General features: G+C 38.8%; 1 protein-coding gene across 4 annotated transcripts in view; it reads left to right on the top strand.

Annotated features, from left to right (window-relative positions):
- Window positions 1-17,188, top strand: part of nlgn2a (neuroligin 2a) — a 248,474-nt gene that overhangs the window by 132,995 nt on the left and 98,291 nt on the right. For 3 of the 4 annotated variants that reach the window (XM_008435578.2, XM_008435580.2, XM_008435579.2), the window contains exon 4: window positions 3,406-3,459. The exons of the other annotated variant lie outside the window; for it this stretch is intronic. In XM_008435578.2, coding sequence (XP_008433800.1) covers window positions 3,406-3,459 — 54 coding nt within the window. The remainder of the gene's footprint in view (window positions 1-3,405; window positions 3,460-17,188) is intronic. 4 annotated transcript variants of the gene reach the window in all.

Raw genomic sequence — 17,188 nt, 5'->3', positions numbered from 1 at the left:
CGAATTACGATTCTCTAGAGGAGAAATTTTTTTTTCTTCGCCTCTAATCCGCATCCAGACTTTAAACCAAACAATCTCCTTCCTCATCATCATCCTCCTCCTGATCTCTTTTTCCCCTGAAACTCCAGAAAACACCTTGATTCAGAAAAGTCCCTCTAAAATAAGCAACAGAGAGCAGAATGAGCTTCTAATGCGCTCAGTTTGTGCAGGAAACGCCGCGACTCGTTCTCCTCGTCAGATTTAAACTCCTCGTGAATTAACTTCCTGGCTGCGTTTTCGCTGCTGCATGTTTTAATGCGTTCGGCCGAAGCCACTCAGAAAACCGTCTGCAGTCCAACTTATCAGGCGCGACGCAGCGCTCCACTTTGGTTCTGCTGAAATTAAATGTGATTGGGTGGAAGGTGAGCGTTGGCGCCCCGCTGCAGGATGAATGGCAACAAAGGGACTTTTTGTGACCATTACTGAGAGGAAAAAAAAGCAGAAAAATCCTGATTCAAGACGTTTTAAGAGAAGCAATTTGGCCAAATCATAATGTACAAACTTCCTGGAACATCTTGTGTTGTGCCAGGATATCCTTGAGTTAAGAAAATAAAACTCTGACTGCAGATAAACGCACATTTATTTTATTTGTATTCTTTCTCAGAGTTTTGAGTACCAAAACAAATCTGTTTTGCTTTTGAGAAACGTCCGATTCAAGAAATTGCCATTCAGTGTAAAATTCACATTTGGACTCGGCGCTGGCATAAAAATATGTTTCTGTAAGATTTTATGAAGGAAACCTGCCTGAAGTTTTTCCAAATCTGACAAATTTTCCTGACACTAAACAGATGAATTAATAAATTCATCTCAGTTTTACACTTTTGTTCTTGGGAAATCTAATTAAGAGAAACACAAAAGGCAGAAACCATCCAGATAAATGAGGAATTTTCCCAGTTTTGCCTCATCTGAATGTAATCCTGTATTTTAATATGATTCATGCTGAAATGTCAGCCTGTCGTTTTGTGACAGTTATTACAAAAAATGGAGCTTAATTCTGGTAGCTGGTGAAATTTATTTTAATATATTTTTAATGAGATCAATGCATCAACCCAGCAGAGTGTCTGCACATTTACACCAGAGTTTTCTGTCATTTCTGAAGAATCAAACTTTCAGAGGAAATAGTTCTGACTTAAATATCAGGTCATTTTTACAACGTAAAGGTCTGTAAAGGTTAAACGCAGCAAGCTGTTTTATTTAAAAATTAGAAACATTATTTGGATCTTATGAGTTTATTTTATGTCCATAATTGGGGAAGCTTTGGTTTAACTGCTGTGGCAGCACAAAAATACCAAAAAGTAGAAAAAATTACAGAGTCCCGTCCAGCTGGTCTATATTTAAAGAGTCAAACCAACTAAAAAACTCCGACTTCCTTCATCAGAGGTTTCCAGCTGAGTTCAGACAAACATCAGATATTTTAATGTGTTTTAGTGAATATTAAATGTTCCAGGCTGAGCTGTTTCATTGTTGAACAGCAGATCATTATAAAATCGTATTATTATGTTCGCAGAGTTTCCATTTATAGAATGAAAACAAAGACTGTCGATGTTTTATCTTGGAAAGTTATTCAAACGCCTTCAAAATATCTACATTTTATTACGTTGCTACCAGAGTTTTTGTGCTTTTCACTGGGATTTTCAGTGATGGACCAATTAAATAGGAAATTGATGTGAAAAGAATATAATAGGTTTTTTTTTTTACTTAAAAAAATCAAGTAAGTAATAAATAATGAAGCATCTTTCACTCCTGATTTTCTTTGGGAAACATCTCTGCCAGTTTTTCTGCATCAGGAATGAGATTTTTGGCTGCTGAATCTGATTGGACAGATCTGGAAACGACAGTTTTCACGTCTTACTGCAGATTCTCAATTGAATTCAGGTCAGAACTTTGACTAGGCCTTTCTAAAACCAGAATATTATTAATTCTGAACACTTTGTAGATCCAGCTGCATGTTTAAGGTCGTTGTTCTTCTGGAAACCCAAATATTTTACAGTTTTCCTTTCCTGTAGCTCCATCTTCAAACTGTGACCAGTTTCCTTGTTCTTGGTAAACAGAAGCTTCTACAAAGCATGACACTGCCACTACCATGCTCACCGGAGCTGGTGATGTTTCTGGGGTGAAGAGGATCATTTCTTTTCCTCCAAACATCTTTTGAATGCAGATTAGAAAGTTTTATCGTCTTCTACACGTTTGCTGTGTCTTCTTATGCATTTTTTTCAACATTTGCCACTGAAAACCAGAATTGTTGAGAAGTTTTCACGTCGACTTTCACTTTAAATCCCAACAAAGTTCCTTGAATTGTGTTGTTTTAAGGTGAGAAAAGGTCGAACTATTTTCACGAGAAGCATCCAGAATGTGAGGAGTTAAGTTGTGCAGGATGATCTGGAGAGCATCTTCAGTGAGCAAATGTCAGATGGAAAACCGTTTTTAACATTTCACACGTTTACTCAACTGTTGGTCAAAAAAAAGAGAAAGACGAGAAAGAAAATCCACTCCATCATGTTTGTTTACACCGATGGAGGAAATAAAAGAGGAGGTCGTTTCTCTTCTCCACTTTTCTTCATGCCACTCTTTTAATTTAGTAAAAATACAGCCTGTGGGCAGACGGGGGGTCAGGCCGCGCTCCCCCATTACCCAGAATCCTCTCTGCAATCAGCCTGACGCTCGCTTGTCATTTCGGGCCGACGAGCCGCTGCTGTTGCGCCGTGTAATTATTTTCCCGCCTGAGGAATAAACACTGAATATCTCACACATGATAAAAAACCCCAAACCAAAGCACCTGTTTTCTGTTTCACCAGGAACATGTTTAACATGCTGTTTACCGTTACAGGCTCCGTGTGGCCCTATTAAATCTGTCTCTGTCTCCGGTGTGTTTTTCTCACTCAGTCACCATAAGAAACCGTGTTCTGATCCGTTTGAGCATCAGGACCCAAACCTGCCGTTCTTCCTCAGGGTTTTTATTTTTCATTTTTTTTTATTATTTACACATTTTTTAGAGGTCAGTTCGTTTTTGGGTCCTGTTCTTCAAACCCCACTTACCACCCAGTCCAGAGGTTTCACCAACAGAGCAAACAGGGTTTAAAATAAAACCAAACAAACATGGCAGCCGATTTCTTCTTTGATCTTGTGTCTTTTCTTGTGATAAATCTGTGTCTGTGATGCCTTCTTTTTTTGTTTTTGTGCTCTTTTTAAAGAAAGAAAAAAAAAACAATAAGCAAACATGAACTCTTGAACTGATTTGTCCTTTTTTTCACTCTTGCTTCTTTTCTTTTTTTGATATTCTTATTTTTTTTTTTATCGGTTTTTGCCAGTAATCTTTTTTGAAATTTTCTCTTTTCTCTTTTTCCCCCCTTTTTTTCTTAACCCTAGGTCCGCTCACAAAAAAAACTGATGAATCTTCAATGAACAAGCCTCGAGACGAAGGTATTTTTGTTGCATGTTTTTCCTTTTTTTCCTTCTTGTTTTGAAAGTCTTTTTTTGGGGGATGTGTGCACACACACACAAACACACACACACACACACACACACGCATCCACACACGCATTCACATTCAGACACACACACACACACACGGGTCAAACACCTTCATCATATCAGATGCATACCAATGTGTTGCTGAACAAATGTGTTGCTGACCACTTCAATTAAAGACGCTGCCGTCTGAATGCTAATCGTTAGCCTTATATAACCTTGGCTGAGCAATCCCGTCTAATGAAACGTTATAAAACCATTCACCTTTGTTTCCAGGTGCTTATCTTGCCCTCAAATAACAAACACCATCAGCTCTGTGCCCTTGGAAATACATTGTCCAGATATCTAAAAAAATAAATAAAGAAAAGCAAATTATTGTGCAGATTTTTGAGCATCAAAGCCGCCATTGAAGCCGCAGCAAACAATGAGGCTCCATTACTTCACCGCAGCCGCTTTCTCAAGGCTGAAATTGCTACTGGACGAAGTATTAAGCCGTACTTAGGCCGAGTCAGGGATGATAACATCAAGCGGAGTTAAAAAGGAGGAACATCCAAGGACACTCGTGTCCCACTTTGGAGGCTGCGGGTCTAATCTGCTGCTGGGAGGAAGCAGGAAAACGTCCAGCCGGCCTTCGGTTTACCTCCCACCTGCTGCACCAAGAGGAAACGCTGGCCGCACTTTCATCTCCCGTCTTTGTTCTCCTTGTTTCTCGGAGGGGAAAAAAAGATGACGGATGGTATTTTGATTCTGCTATTTTTAAGGGTTGTGCTGCTCTTTTCCTCACTCCAAGATGCTCTTTGATTTAAGGATTTTCTTCTTCTCCTTTTTATTTTTTTATTTTTTTAAGTTTGAAGTCGGGGGAAGTTTGACACCAGAGGATTTTCTCGGTGATCAAACGAGACGCGTCGTCTTTTTGGGCTGCCGCAGTCGGGAAAGCAGGGAAATGGTTAAAGATGCCCCTCGTTCGTCTCCCCTAAACACATTTGACCAGATTTGAAGGGAAATTTCTGATTCCATTTACCCAAACCTGCATCTAAATCCTCTTCACAGGTCGAGTAAAACGCATTTAAACAGCTCCATCTCCTCCATGCGGTTCAGTGTTAAAGCTAAAAAGACGCTTTAAAATTAATGATTATGATAATTAATCCTGATAGAAACTGAGGAATAACCTCTTCCCTGCTAAATTAACTTCATTTCTGATCATTAGTTCCACCAATAACCAGGTTTTCCACTAATAAAAACCATTTTTTATGCTAAAACATATTTTATTTTGTTGTGTTTATGGTTTATTCAGTCGTTTGCTTTCTATGAAGGTTTTATTTGGAGATAAATTATTCTTCTGCTGCTGAATAATTTCCACGAGAAAGAACAGAGAAATAATAATTTAGTCTGGATTCACCTTCAAACAACTAATTTAGGATTTTTTTCCTTTATTAGGAGAAAAAAAATACATGATCTTAAAATATTTAAACAGCTTAAAACAGCAGATAGAAACAAATCTTTTACTTTTCAGGAAAACTGAACTGAAATAATTGAACTGAACTGAATGAATGTTCAGTTTAACAGAAGGGTGTTGAATTGACTTGGATTGAACTGAATTAGTTTTAGTTCAGTTCATTTCTGCTCAGTTAGACTTAAATAAATCATTCTTCTATTAACTTTTATTCAGCCCAGTTTGTTTTGAATGAATTGAGTTAATTTGTGAATTCAGTTCATTTCTGCTTCATCAAAAATATTTGATTCGGTTCAGTGACGTTACGCACGACTCCAAATGATTCAATTTAAGCTTCAACTCACTAAATTTGTTCATTTTGATTTAAATCTGCTTAGTTTGGATCCGTTTTCTGAAGTTCTGCTTTATTTATTTCACTTCAACTCAATTCAATCTGGTTCCATTTATTTTTTTCAGTTTAGTTCAATTAAATTCAGTTGCACTGAAATAACTTCAGTTCATGGTTCAGATTGATTCAGTTCTTTTCAGTTGAATTGAATTAGATTCAGTCAGGTTTAACTAACTTCGGTTCAGTTCAGTTCAACCAGATTGAATCCATTTGATTTGATCAGTTCTTTTATTTGATTCACTTTGCTTTCAGTTCAGTTAAATTATGCTTGTTCAGTTCAGTCTAACTGAATTTGCTTCAAATCTGATTTCTTTAAGTGTGACCCGTTTACAACAATCAGCTTATTGTCGCACTAAAAGCAAATAACTTGCATTTAACAGTTTATCTCAATTTATTTTGATTGTATTCATTTAAATTCAAGCTCAAAAGTAACAGATTTCAGTCAGTTTTAATTTAAATTACTAAGCAGTTGGGAAGACAACGTCATTACTAGCATTTATTGTTGTTGCCGTCTTTAAAATAAATCACATTTTCGTACATTTTCTAAGAAAATAATACGATTCCAGACATAAATAGCTGCTGAAACGCCCCGTCGTTTCAGGGAACCTGCTGAGATCTGGTGTTTCTCGCTGTCAGCCGTTTCTGCTTAACGTCGCTGTAAAAGTCTAAAAAAGTGAAAGGGGATCAGCGAAGCAAAACAGCATCGTTATGCGTTTACACACAGGAGATTTCCCTTCCAAGCAGCAGCCTGTTTGGATGCAGAAAAGGTGTTTTATTGTCGTGGGAACAGCGCCGGCGTGGCTCTGCTACCCGGGCTGCGTCGTGTAAGAATCCAAATGTTGCTCTGAGTCGGTCCCCGAAGGAAAACGCTTAGAAAGCGACTCACTGCTGTGACCTGAACCCTCTGAGTCCAGGCAGCTTTTCTGCTTCCATTTTCTAACAAAAATATTATTTCACCATATTTTTAATCTGCAGGGGAGACGAAACTCTCCTCAAAGGGTAATTGGTGCAGTTTTAAAGTCGATGTATTGTGGTAAGGATAGGTATATGGGCGATACAAAACATTTTTTTTTTTTGGGACAAAACCATTCCTAGATGATGAGACTTTAGTCTGGTCCGTTCTGCTTTAGAGGGACTCTGTCACTTTAAATTCAAGTAAGCTGCAGTTGGCCTCGCATCCCAACTCAACGTGAAAATGGCTGCAAACAGATGTAAAGTTATACAACCGTACATCTTTGATAAGCATTAGAGGCGTCTCCTGCACAGCCAACATGAATGCAGCAAGTGGTTTCTGGATGGTAAGTGAGCAACAAAATATTTGTGTTACTTTTTATCCAGCAGCCATTGTACAGCGCGTAAAACCAGCTGACCAAACATGCTGGATTATGCTTGTGTAGCCAGGTAATGTGGAGAATTATCCTTTCTCCATGCTAAGTTCTTGATGTATGAGGTTGAAGAAGAGTCAGTGAGTTGAATTCATGAATTATTGATACCAAAATACAGCTGGTCCATTCTGACATGCTACCTTTAGGAGCCAACAGACAAAATGGCAGCAAACAAAAGTTTTCCATCCTCTTTGTTAGCCTCTGTCTAAGCTACGCCCTAAAGAGGGCATTCCCTATCATCTCATTTTCTTTAGCTTTAGCTTTGCAACTAGCTAAAAGAGACAGAAGAAAAACACAGAATTATTTATTCTCAACAGTAACAAGGCTGTGTGACTTAATATTTGTAAGGTTTTTGAAACTGCTTATTTTTTAGACACCAAAATACATCCATCCATTGTCCCTTGGTGGGGTCGGGAGGGTTGCTGGTGCCCATCTCCAGCTAGCATACCAGGCGTGGTACACCCTGGACAGGTCGCCAGTCTGTCGCAGGGCAACACAGAGACACACAGGACAAACAACCATGCAGACACACACTCACACCTAGGGACAATTTGGAGAGGCCAATTAACCTGACAGTCATGTTTTTGGACTGTGGGAGGAAACCGGAGTACCCAGAGAAAACCCACACATGCACAGGGAGAACATGCAAACTCCATGCAGAAAGACCCGGGCCGGGAATTGAACCCAGAACCTTCTTGCTGCAAGGCAGCAGCTCTACCAACTGCACCACTGGGCAGCCCTCACCAAAATACAGCTGAGTGTTTTTTTTTAGTGCTTGGGTTGATTTTAAAAGCAGTTGAGATCCAAACGGAAGCACAAAAAACAAACAAGACGTGAATTTAAACCAAACCTCACCTGAAACCGACGGTTTCATTTGGACGTAGCTTCTGCCTGAGGTGCGAGGAAGCAAAGAGCTCCGAGGCGAAGAGCTCAGGTTCAGCTTTCAGACAGATTGACGCAGCAGCCAGCGTGTCGAGCCGCAGCGCGTGTGCACGGAGAGGAAGATGATGGGATTACAGACTAAAGCGAGATTGAACTAGATCAACAAAGGGGAGAGCGGAAGCATTCGACTTTCATGTTTTCTTCCGACGATCCGGAACCACCTGAGCCCCGAATCGGGACCTCATCGCTGGCAGGAAGAGCCTCGCCTCCTCTTGGATGAGCGCAGACGCTCATGAGCTCGGTGGGACGAGCGCCCGCGTCGGGGCAAAGGTGACAGAACGGAGGAAAACTCACAGCGAGCCGAATTGAAAGATACAGAGGGAAATTAAAATGGCATCACACGTCGTTGCACAATAAAGTGCAGGAATTAAATTTTAAACCTCCTCTCCCAACGAAATGCTTGCTTTCAATTACAATCAGCTGGTAGATAAAACTATTTGAAGCACGTAAGGGAGCAATTATTTCTGCACCATTTACATCACAAATACGGCGTTTAGATGTGTGAAGACGATTTTATACATGGAAATCCTCACTGAGGCATTCAGAAAAAGTTAGATTTTTATTGTATTTCATGTTGAAAGAGGAGCTCAAACAAAAGATTTACACATTTACATCCTTAGTCTGAAAGCAAATATTACTTCTTTGGATAAACATTTACTTCCAAGTAGAGAAAAGATTGCTCTGTGCTCTTAGAGCCATTATGGTCAAACTGGGACCTGAAAATCATATGACAGACATTTTGTCCCTCAAAGATCAAATTCTAAAACTTATTTCTGGTTTGTTCCTGATTCTGTTCTGTTCAGCGATAAGAACAGGATGAACTGGTAGCAACTCAAGCTAATCACAAACCTTTTCAGAACATTATGCGTGTAAAACCAGCAGCACCAAATCCATATTGGATTTTAAGATGAGTTACTCAAATTTGTAAAACTTAAGAGACGTTTTCCAGTTTATTTTTAAAATTTGGGATCGGAAATGTGTTATTCGAATGGTTTTGGAAGCATCCGTTCGTATTCTGATCAGGAAGAAAGCTCAAATAAAAGCTAGCGTCCAAAATTTGGATAGATTTTGTCATTTGGAAAAATGTTTAATGGAGCATGCTAAAAGAATTTGTGTTCGATTTAAAGGGATATTATGGCTATTTGTCATGTGTTGAACCTCAGGGCTGTTTATTACAGTTACTAAGTGACACCTGAAGTATTGCATATCGTATTATAAATGTTCATTTCACAGAAGAAGAATAAACCTTCCTGTTAGATGCTAATGGAAGCTCAACAGGTGTCTCATCTTTTCTGTATCACACTGAGAGGACAAAATTACCACAAAATTACCTGCATCCCATCCAAGGTTGCCGGGTAACATTAACTAAAAATAAAAGGGAGAGTCTCAAAGTTTAAACTCAGAGAGCGTCTTAGTTCTCTAATGTTATGTAAGAATGAATCCAGGATGCATTGCCTCCCAGCCAGGCCCGTTTCCCACGCTGGTCTTCTGATTCGGCTCCGTTTCCCGCGGTGATAACAGGAAATAGGTAGAAAAATAAAAAAAGTAACTCTGGTTCCTGGAAAAGGTTCCTGCTGTGAAAAAGCAGATTTCAGTTTTCTGCTGGATTCTTTGAGACGGAGGACCTTAGTGATAGTAAAGCAGAAAAATTACGGCTGTTCAGATTCCCGTTTGTAGGATTCAGTCCATGTCGGTTTCTCTGGGACGAAATGCAAGAGAAACTGAACAAAAACTAAGACGCTGACGCTCACATTCACGTCCAAACTGGAAAAAAAAATTCATGCAAACAGAGGTAAAATATACACACGCCTACATCTTGACAGCTTATTACTGGTTATAACTTTTAATAATCCTTCACTCACAGACACAGAAGACGGTATTTAGACACAGCAGAGGCAATTATTGTGTAAAAAACGTCTCCAGCATCAACAGTAATAGCCTGCAGGATTTACATAACAGCCCCACAAAATGGTGCATGGAGCCACAGCAGAGCGCCATTACACTGATGGTCTCTGCACCCTGTGAGGCTCCAACGATCATTGGACATGAAACTTGATGCTTCCTGTTATTCCAGATATACAGAAGCAGATCACAGTAAAACAACAACGGCCTGTTTTATTTACTACGTTCAAAGAGAATGTCATCAAAATGCTTGTAAAAGTTTATGCGTAAAATGTGCTGAAAGCTCAGAGCAGGACAATGACTCTGAGTGTGTGTGTGTGTGCGTGTGTGTGTGTGTGTGTGTGCATGTGTGTGTGTGTGTGTGTGTGTGCTGCTGAACAGCCTGTAAGAATGAAAAGTTGTTTTCTGCGGTTTGCATGAGTGAGCACAGTTCACTGAAATAATGGATCTTAATTAAAGATGTCACAACAGATGAAAACGTCCTCCATGTTTTTATTGACGTGTCACTTCCTGCCATTTGGCTGCTGATTTTATTAGTTCTGATTCAGGAGTTAATTTCAAATGATTGTTTGATAGTTTGATCTGAGTGAAGAACACATGGGGGGTAAATGTTTATTAGCAGGAGGGCGAAAGGTTTTACCTCTGGGGAAGTTATGACGGAAAAACAAGATGATAAATATTACAGGACAGGTTCAGGCTTTTTTATGTATTGATCGTCTTTATTTTTTAGTTTATCTTCATGTCTCTCTGCAGCTGGATTCAGTCTCATTAATCTTTTACTATGGAGGTTATACATTCGATGTTTTCTGCTCCAGTATGAAAACAGTGTTTGGCTCTGGAGCAGCAGAGATGAACCTGGAAATGATGGTTACCACTGCCTTTAAAACAAAAAATAAAAGCTTATTACTGTAAAATCTGTACAACCTTCTGTGTTCTGTTAGTACTATGGGTAAAAAATGCTATTTTACAACATTTTTGCACGCTTTTGCTTATTTGTACATATGTTTTCTATATTATAGTGTAAGATGAAACGTAATATGACTTTTACCTCTTTTTTTAATAGATTACATCTGTTGTTAAAACATTCTTACTTATTGAACTCACAAAGTGGAAGTAATGTTTGGCATACAGCTGTGGAAAACGTTAACGGACCACTGCAAAATGATGACTTTCTTTCATTTGTACTTTTTATAGGTTTATGTTTGAGCAACATGAACGTTGTTCTTTTATTCTATGAACTACTGACAACATGTCTGTGAAAGTCCAAGCAAAGATTTTCTATTAGCAGAAGATGAGAAATGGTCAAAATAAGGAAAAAGATGCAGAGCTGTCAGACCTCAAATAATGCAAAGAAAACAAGTTTATATTCATTTAGAAACAACAATGCTAATGTTTTAACTCGGGAAGAGTTCAGGCATATTATTTGTGCTATAAAATGACACCATGTGCCTGGAAAATATATACTACTGCCTTTTTATTCATTATTCTACAGACGGGATTTGGATATCGTTCAGAAAGTGTTATTATTCTTCAACTTAATCATTTGTTGTCTTTGGAAAATTTTACTTGGCAGCGACTCAAGATAAGGAAGGATCAGTGGGACGCTGTAAGCTGGTTGCCCTGTGGGACAGAAGCATATTTTTGACAGGCAGCCAATGCGTATATATTCCTCCTTCTTCTGCTTTCAAACAGTATAGTTAGCGAGTGAGTAAACACACGGCCTCTCTCTCTCTCTCTCTCTCTCTCTCTCTCTCTCTCTCTCTCTCTCTCTCTCTCTCTCTCTCTATTATGCTGGATCTCTGGTCCGTGGACTCCTCTCTCCACTTCAAAACATTTCCTCGCTGGGTCTTGCTAGCAGTACCTTATTTTGGGAAGCAGCGCCACGCATGCATGGACGCGCGGCGCCTTTCATCTTTCCCACATAATTGGGTGCATCTTGAGAAATGCTGTCCTGCTAAATCTCCACATTTCTTGGTGGATTTTCACGATGCGGACAGTCGACAATACGCCAACTCTCCAAGTTGTGACAAAAAAACCAGAAAGGACAAGAAATGAGAAATGGAGACAGCATTCATCATATTGTTGGTTTCATTCATTTTTTCTCTCTCTACCTCCTTATGTGCCGAGCAGAAATGACTTTTTATAAGAGGATTTTGAATGAAATGAGGTGGCACGGGGACAAGATTGAGTAGTGGTGTGTATTAAAAATTGATGAAAGAAGAATGAAAAGCAAAACAATGAAGGGCAGGGAGATGAATATTCCAGCAGAACCCTTTAGCAGGAAATTCATAACAAACCGGGCCTGCCGGGCGTGGAGAACTCCCCCGTGTCGGAGGATGAAGCTGCGCGGTGCAGCGCCGCGCGGCACCAAATTGAATCCGATGCAGGGAGAGGATCAACAGCACTGTCAAATCAACTTTATTTTAACATTACTACGGAGACCCAATTTCTTTTTCCATTCTGTCATCGCCCTTCTCGGTGGGCCTGTCGGCTATTTGCTGCCGAGCCGCCCCGGTTCCACCATTACCTATGTGCTCGGCCCACGTCGAGTCAAGGTTATGTCGATACCGCATCCTGCACACCTACTCCGCCGCGCGGTGACGGATAGTGTTTCATTGAGCCTGAAACCCTTTGACAAAGCAAAGGAAAGTGAGGAGGAGGGAGAGGGAGAGATGAAAAAGGATCGGAAGCCACCCGGAGGTAGATTTGGACGGAAAACTGGGGAAGAACGAACCGGCCGCCTGGCAACTCCAGACTCGTCAGCTACTTCAGCGCCCGGGAAAAAGCTCAACACTTTCCTTTTTATCTTTTTTTTTGGTCTTGCACTTGGCTGCATTCAGCGTCATGTGGGATGCATATATGGGATTTAGGGACTCTGGCTCTGTTCCTTCTCCACTGCTGGACCTCAGTGAATACCCCAAACAGCCATTTTGGGTCTATATAATCCAAATCAATAAACTTAAAAGTACTCAATGAAACAAATGAAGCCCAGAATTGTCAACTTGTGTTGCAGAAAGGACCTCCCAGCAGGCATCACTGAGATTGGTGTTAGCAGTGAAGCGTGGCAGGATTAAACACTCTGGGTTGGTTATTCTGCAGTTCTGAGGAAATGAAATTCATGAGGCATCAGTTGCTTTTACACTGTGTGGATTCACAATATGCTGCTATTGAAAACTGAAACGATTAATCGGTTCAGTCGTGATTAATCGAGTTTTTAAATAACCATCAACTAATTTAAAAGTAGTTAACTGGAGTATGAAGATTTAAAAAAAGATCATTTGATGTACAAATAACATTAAATAAGCCAAAACTGTACAAAAAATAGGTACTTTTTACACCTAAGATCAAGTTTTATCTGAAATTTAATTTAAAAAACTCATGTTTTTCTGTCGAGTCAGTTTAGTAAAACAGAATCAACAGATGAGCTCTGTTGATGTTAAATTAAGCAGAAAGTACTGAGCTTTTCATATGTTTATATAAAATGTATATTTTAAGCTGCAGATTCACTACAGGAACGCTTGTTGAATTTTAGGCGATAAAATGTTAATTATTTGTTTATTTGCATATTTTATATATTTCTATTGTACAAAAAGGGCTTTAGTAGTTAAATAAACATTAATTCTTGTCCAATTAATCAATTAATCATCAGAATAATCAATTATTCTTAGAAGAATTTGAATTAATATGAGTTACAACAACATTTAATTCCCCTTTGGGATCAATAAAGTATATTTGAATTTGATCTCTAATTAGACATTCATGAAAATTTAAAGTGGGTCATATTAGATTGAATTTTTGTTTTTTATAAATTAGAAGCGGTGCCACTTTGGTGACAGAGTTTAGGCAATCATATCCATTCTGTTGTTTATAGATCTATAATATATTGAGGCAGCACGGGACAGGTCAGCGACTCCAGTCAGCGACGGTCACTGTCCTGAAGCTTTTGGATGCATACCTGCTCCAACACCTAAATCAAAAGCCTGAATTACCTTCCTGGCTGGTGAGGAAGTTCTGCAGTAATTAACCATTGATTTAGCTGTGCTGGAGCAGGGATGCGTCCAAAAGTTGCAGGACGGCTGGACTTGAGGACTAGAGTTGGAGTCTCCTGCAATAAAACATCTAAATATACTGAATCACATTGTATCGGGTCATGTTGCATCAAATTGTACCAAATTTCAGTAATTATGGCATCAGTAGGAGCTTCTTATAGAGGCATAGGCCTAATTTCACGCGTCATATTACAAAGTTAAACTTCTTTTAATTTCTGTTTGATATATTGAGCATTTTCATGAAAACTGAGGGCGACATAATTACTTCATTGTGAAATAAAATGACTGGAAAACACATAATGCTGCTGCTTTGAATGCACCAAAGGTTTTGATGCTAGCTGTGTGTGTTTGGCAGACAATTTCACACTCATTTCTGGTCAAAACTGAATTGGGCTGAATCGATTAATTGAATTAATCATGATTAATCAGTTATTTAAACTACCATCAACTAATTGATTAATCTCCAACAGGAGTATACAGACTCTAAAAATGTCACATTTTTGAAAAAACAACAACAAAAAAAACTCTCAGAGCAGTAACTGAGCCAAATTTGTATATATAAACATGTTTTATGTGTCGTTTTTTTCTGTAAGGAACTCCTGAAGTAGCATTTTAACTTTACCCTCTTCAGATTCTGTCAAAGAAATCCCCTATTATCCAATTAGTTCATCCAAAAAACTATTCAACAGCTTAGTAGACAACATGTTTTAGCTTCAGATGCATCCTTTACTACAGATGATCAAGCGTACATGGATGCTATCTTATTGCATTTTAGACAATAATATTTTTGTTTTCTTATTCAAGAAAGGAGTTGAATTATTTGCCTCTTTTAATGTGTTTCTTATATTAAGTAAAAGGCTTAAATCTGCAGAATGTGCCAATTTTTTTCCCGATTAATCGATTATTTTAGTGATCGATTATTCTGTTCTAACGATTAATCGTTATTTGCAGCTCTACACTGAATAAGTTGCAGTTCCCCCTGTCATTTTCAGACTTTTGTTTTAAACGCCTTTAAAAACTGTATGTATGACACATTATGCAAGCTTTTACAGAGTTTGAAAACATCCACTATTCTTTCAAAATCTATTGTTTGTGTCCAGGGAGAGTCGGTCTCAAATCAGCAGATAACATCCACTGGCTGAAGGCAATTTGTGCTCAAGGTCTAAAACTCACAGCGAAGCAGCAAAACCCAACAATGCATTGATTTGAAAAGCTCTCCGACTCCTAAACTTGAACAATAACATGATTTACTTTCAGAAATATTTTGTCATGTATTCACAGAAGGTTAAAAATGTTTCTCTTTGACAATCTATAGAAGGAAATAATGTGATGAAGGCCGACTGCCTTCCTGATCAAGATAGCTACATGTGCAAAGGTCAAATTTATCTTCATAATTTTTCTCAGAATTCAGACTTTCTTCTCAGAATTACTACAAATTTTTTATCTCAGAATTTTGACTTTTTCCTCAGAATTTTGACTTTTTTCTCGGAATTCTGAGATTAAAATCAGATCTTTTTTGTTTTCTTTTTCTTCCAATTAATTCATATTAATTCTCTTGCCTAAAAACACCTCTATCTGTTCATAAACAGTTTTATGGCGTATTTAATTTTTTTCTCCTGGTGTAACCCAAACCCAAATAAAACAATTTTTTTTTGTTGTAAAGTTCAGCAGACTTTTTATTCCTGATACCCTTAAATAAAACACAGAGCTAAAAGTTGAATTTAGAAGCCGTCTAATTAGTAGAGCTTTTGTACTCAGAGTGATAACAGGAGCTGTAGCAGAAACCGCTTTCCTAGCGTCAGTTTGTCAGGACAAACAGGATGCTGACGGTCCTCATCCTCCCTCGCTGGAGCTCAAACATGGAGGATCGCAGCTCGCGCGTTTGTTTGATTACAGATTAGCGGCTGCCTTAGCGGCTGCGACGTAGCCAGCCTGGAGGCGGATCTCAGACATCGCGGCTCACACTGCGGGAGACGCTTTCACATCCAAGATTAATCCTTCCTCCGACTGTTCACACACACACACACACACACACACTTCTGCCGCTGCACGCTGAGTCAAGTTGCTTTGTTGATTTAGAAAAGTTCTCTCTTTAACAAGGCAACCAGTTTCCAGGGAGTGTTGTCTCTTTCTGACAATGTCTGCTCGTTCATGCTCGGATATTTGCTGCTGCTGCATAAGCATTCCAATTAGGGAGGCATTGTTTTGTGTAAAATGGAGAGTGGTCTGCAGTGACGGAGCTGACAGCAGGTTTTAATGGGAACACTGGTGTCTAAACCGAGACAACAGCCAAGACTGTCAGCACCCAACGTTTGTTTCTGCTGCTGCACCTCACCCGCAAGCTGGACGCACTTTGTTCATGACAAAACGTAACGTGTTTACACTTCTATTTGCTCAGTCATAAATGAAGCAAAATCGCGGCAGAAATCTGGAGAAGCAACAGAAACTCAATTTGGAGCTGCAACAATGAGGTGTGAACGAGTCAAATTGCGTAAAATTATTCTGTCACACGGTTTGGTTTTAGTTTTCGCTTCTCGAACATAAATGAAAACAAAAACGTTTTAGCTCTGCTGGATTTCATTATGCATTTCTTCAACTCTTAAAGTCCAACTGCTGCGACTTGGAAAATTATTCACAGCTTCATTTGGATGTGGAAGGAAAACAGTTTCCTTATGGATGACAATGCAACATGCCTTTTTTAAACAAGCCCCTTTACCTTCATACCCTTAAATAAAATGCAGAGCTAAAAGCTGGAATTGGAAATCATCTAACTGGTTGAGCCTTAGTGCAATTTAATATCAGTATAAATGCAGATGTTTTATAAAGATCGCAGACGTTTGTAAAAACGCAATAAGTTATTTAGAGACATCAGAGAGGTCATGGCTGAAGGTGTGGAGAATCTTAAAGAGTTTAGATTGAAAGTCAACATCCTATTCTTTAAATATCTTACAGAGAACAATTCAATCCATCATCCTGAACAAGGAAAGATGATGGCGCCACCTGTGGCCACCGCTGACTAAACGTTTGTTGTGCTAATGCTAAAGCTAAGACACCAACACCAATAGAAGCTAATGCTAAAGCGCTAACTCCATTTCAAATTATATCTGTCCTTGAAAGACCACAACCATCAAATGCCAATTTAATTTTGACATCATTTACATTTTTTAAGAAATTCAATATATTTCACATTAAATGTTTTTTTTTTGCATCAAAAAAGTCACATTTCGTTGATCATGATTGATTTGTAAGAGCAAGAAATTGTGCAAAACATCTAAGGGTGTGGATATTTTATTTTACCTTCACTAAAGGTACAAAAACACTAAGCTAAAAGCATATTTATCTGTAAAAACGGTCTAGTCAAAGTCCTGTGGTAAAATGTGAAAACCATGAATAATTTTCCTGCCAAATATGCCGAAGTTTGTGGCTGTAATGAAGAGCTCAGGGTGTGAAATACTTCATTTGAATTTATCGGTAAAAACAATTGCCCTCTAATTAAAAGGATTTGCTAGAAGTTGAGGAACTTATTTTATTTACATACAAATGTAGGTGTTTACACACAGAT

The sequence above is a fragment of the Poecilia reticulata genome, linkage group LG18 (assembly GCF_000633615.1).
Source record: "Poecilia reticulata strain Guanapo linkage group LG18, Guppy_female_1.0+MT, whole genome shotgun sequence".
Classification (NCBI taxonomy): Eukaryota; Metazoa; Chordata; class Actinopteri; order Cyprinodontiformes; family Poeciliidae; genus Poecilia; species Poecilia reticulata.
Note: the sequence above shows the minus strand (reverse complement) of the source record. Positions and strands in the feature narration are given on the sequence as shown.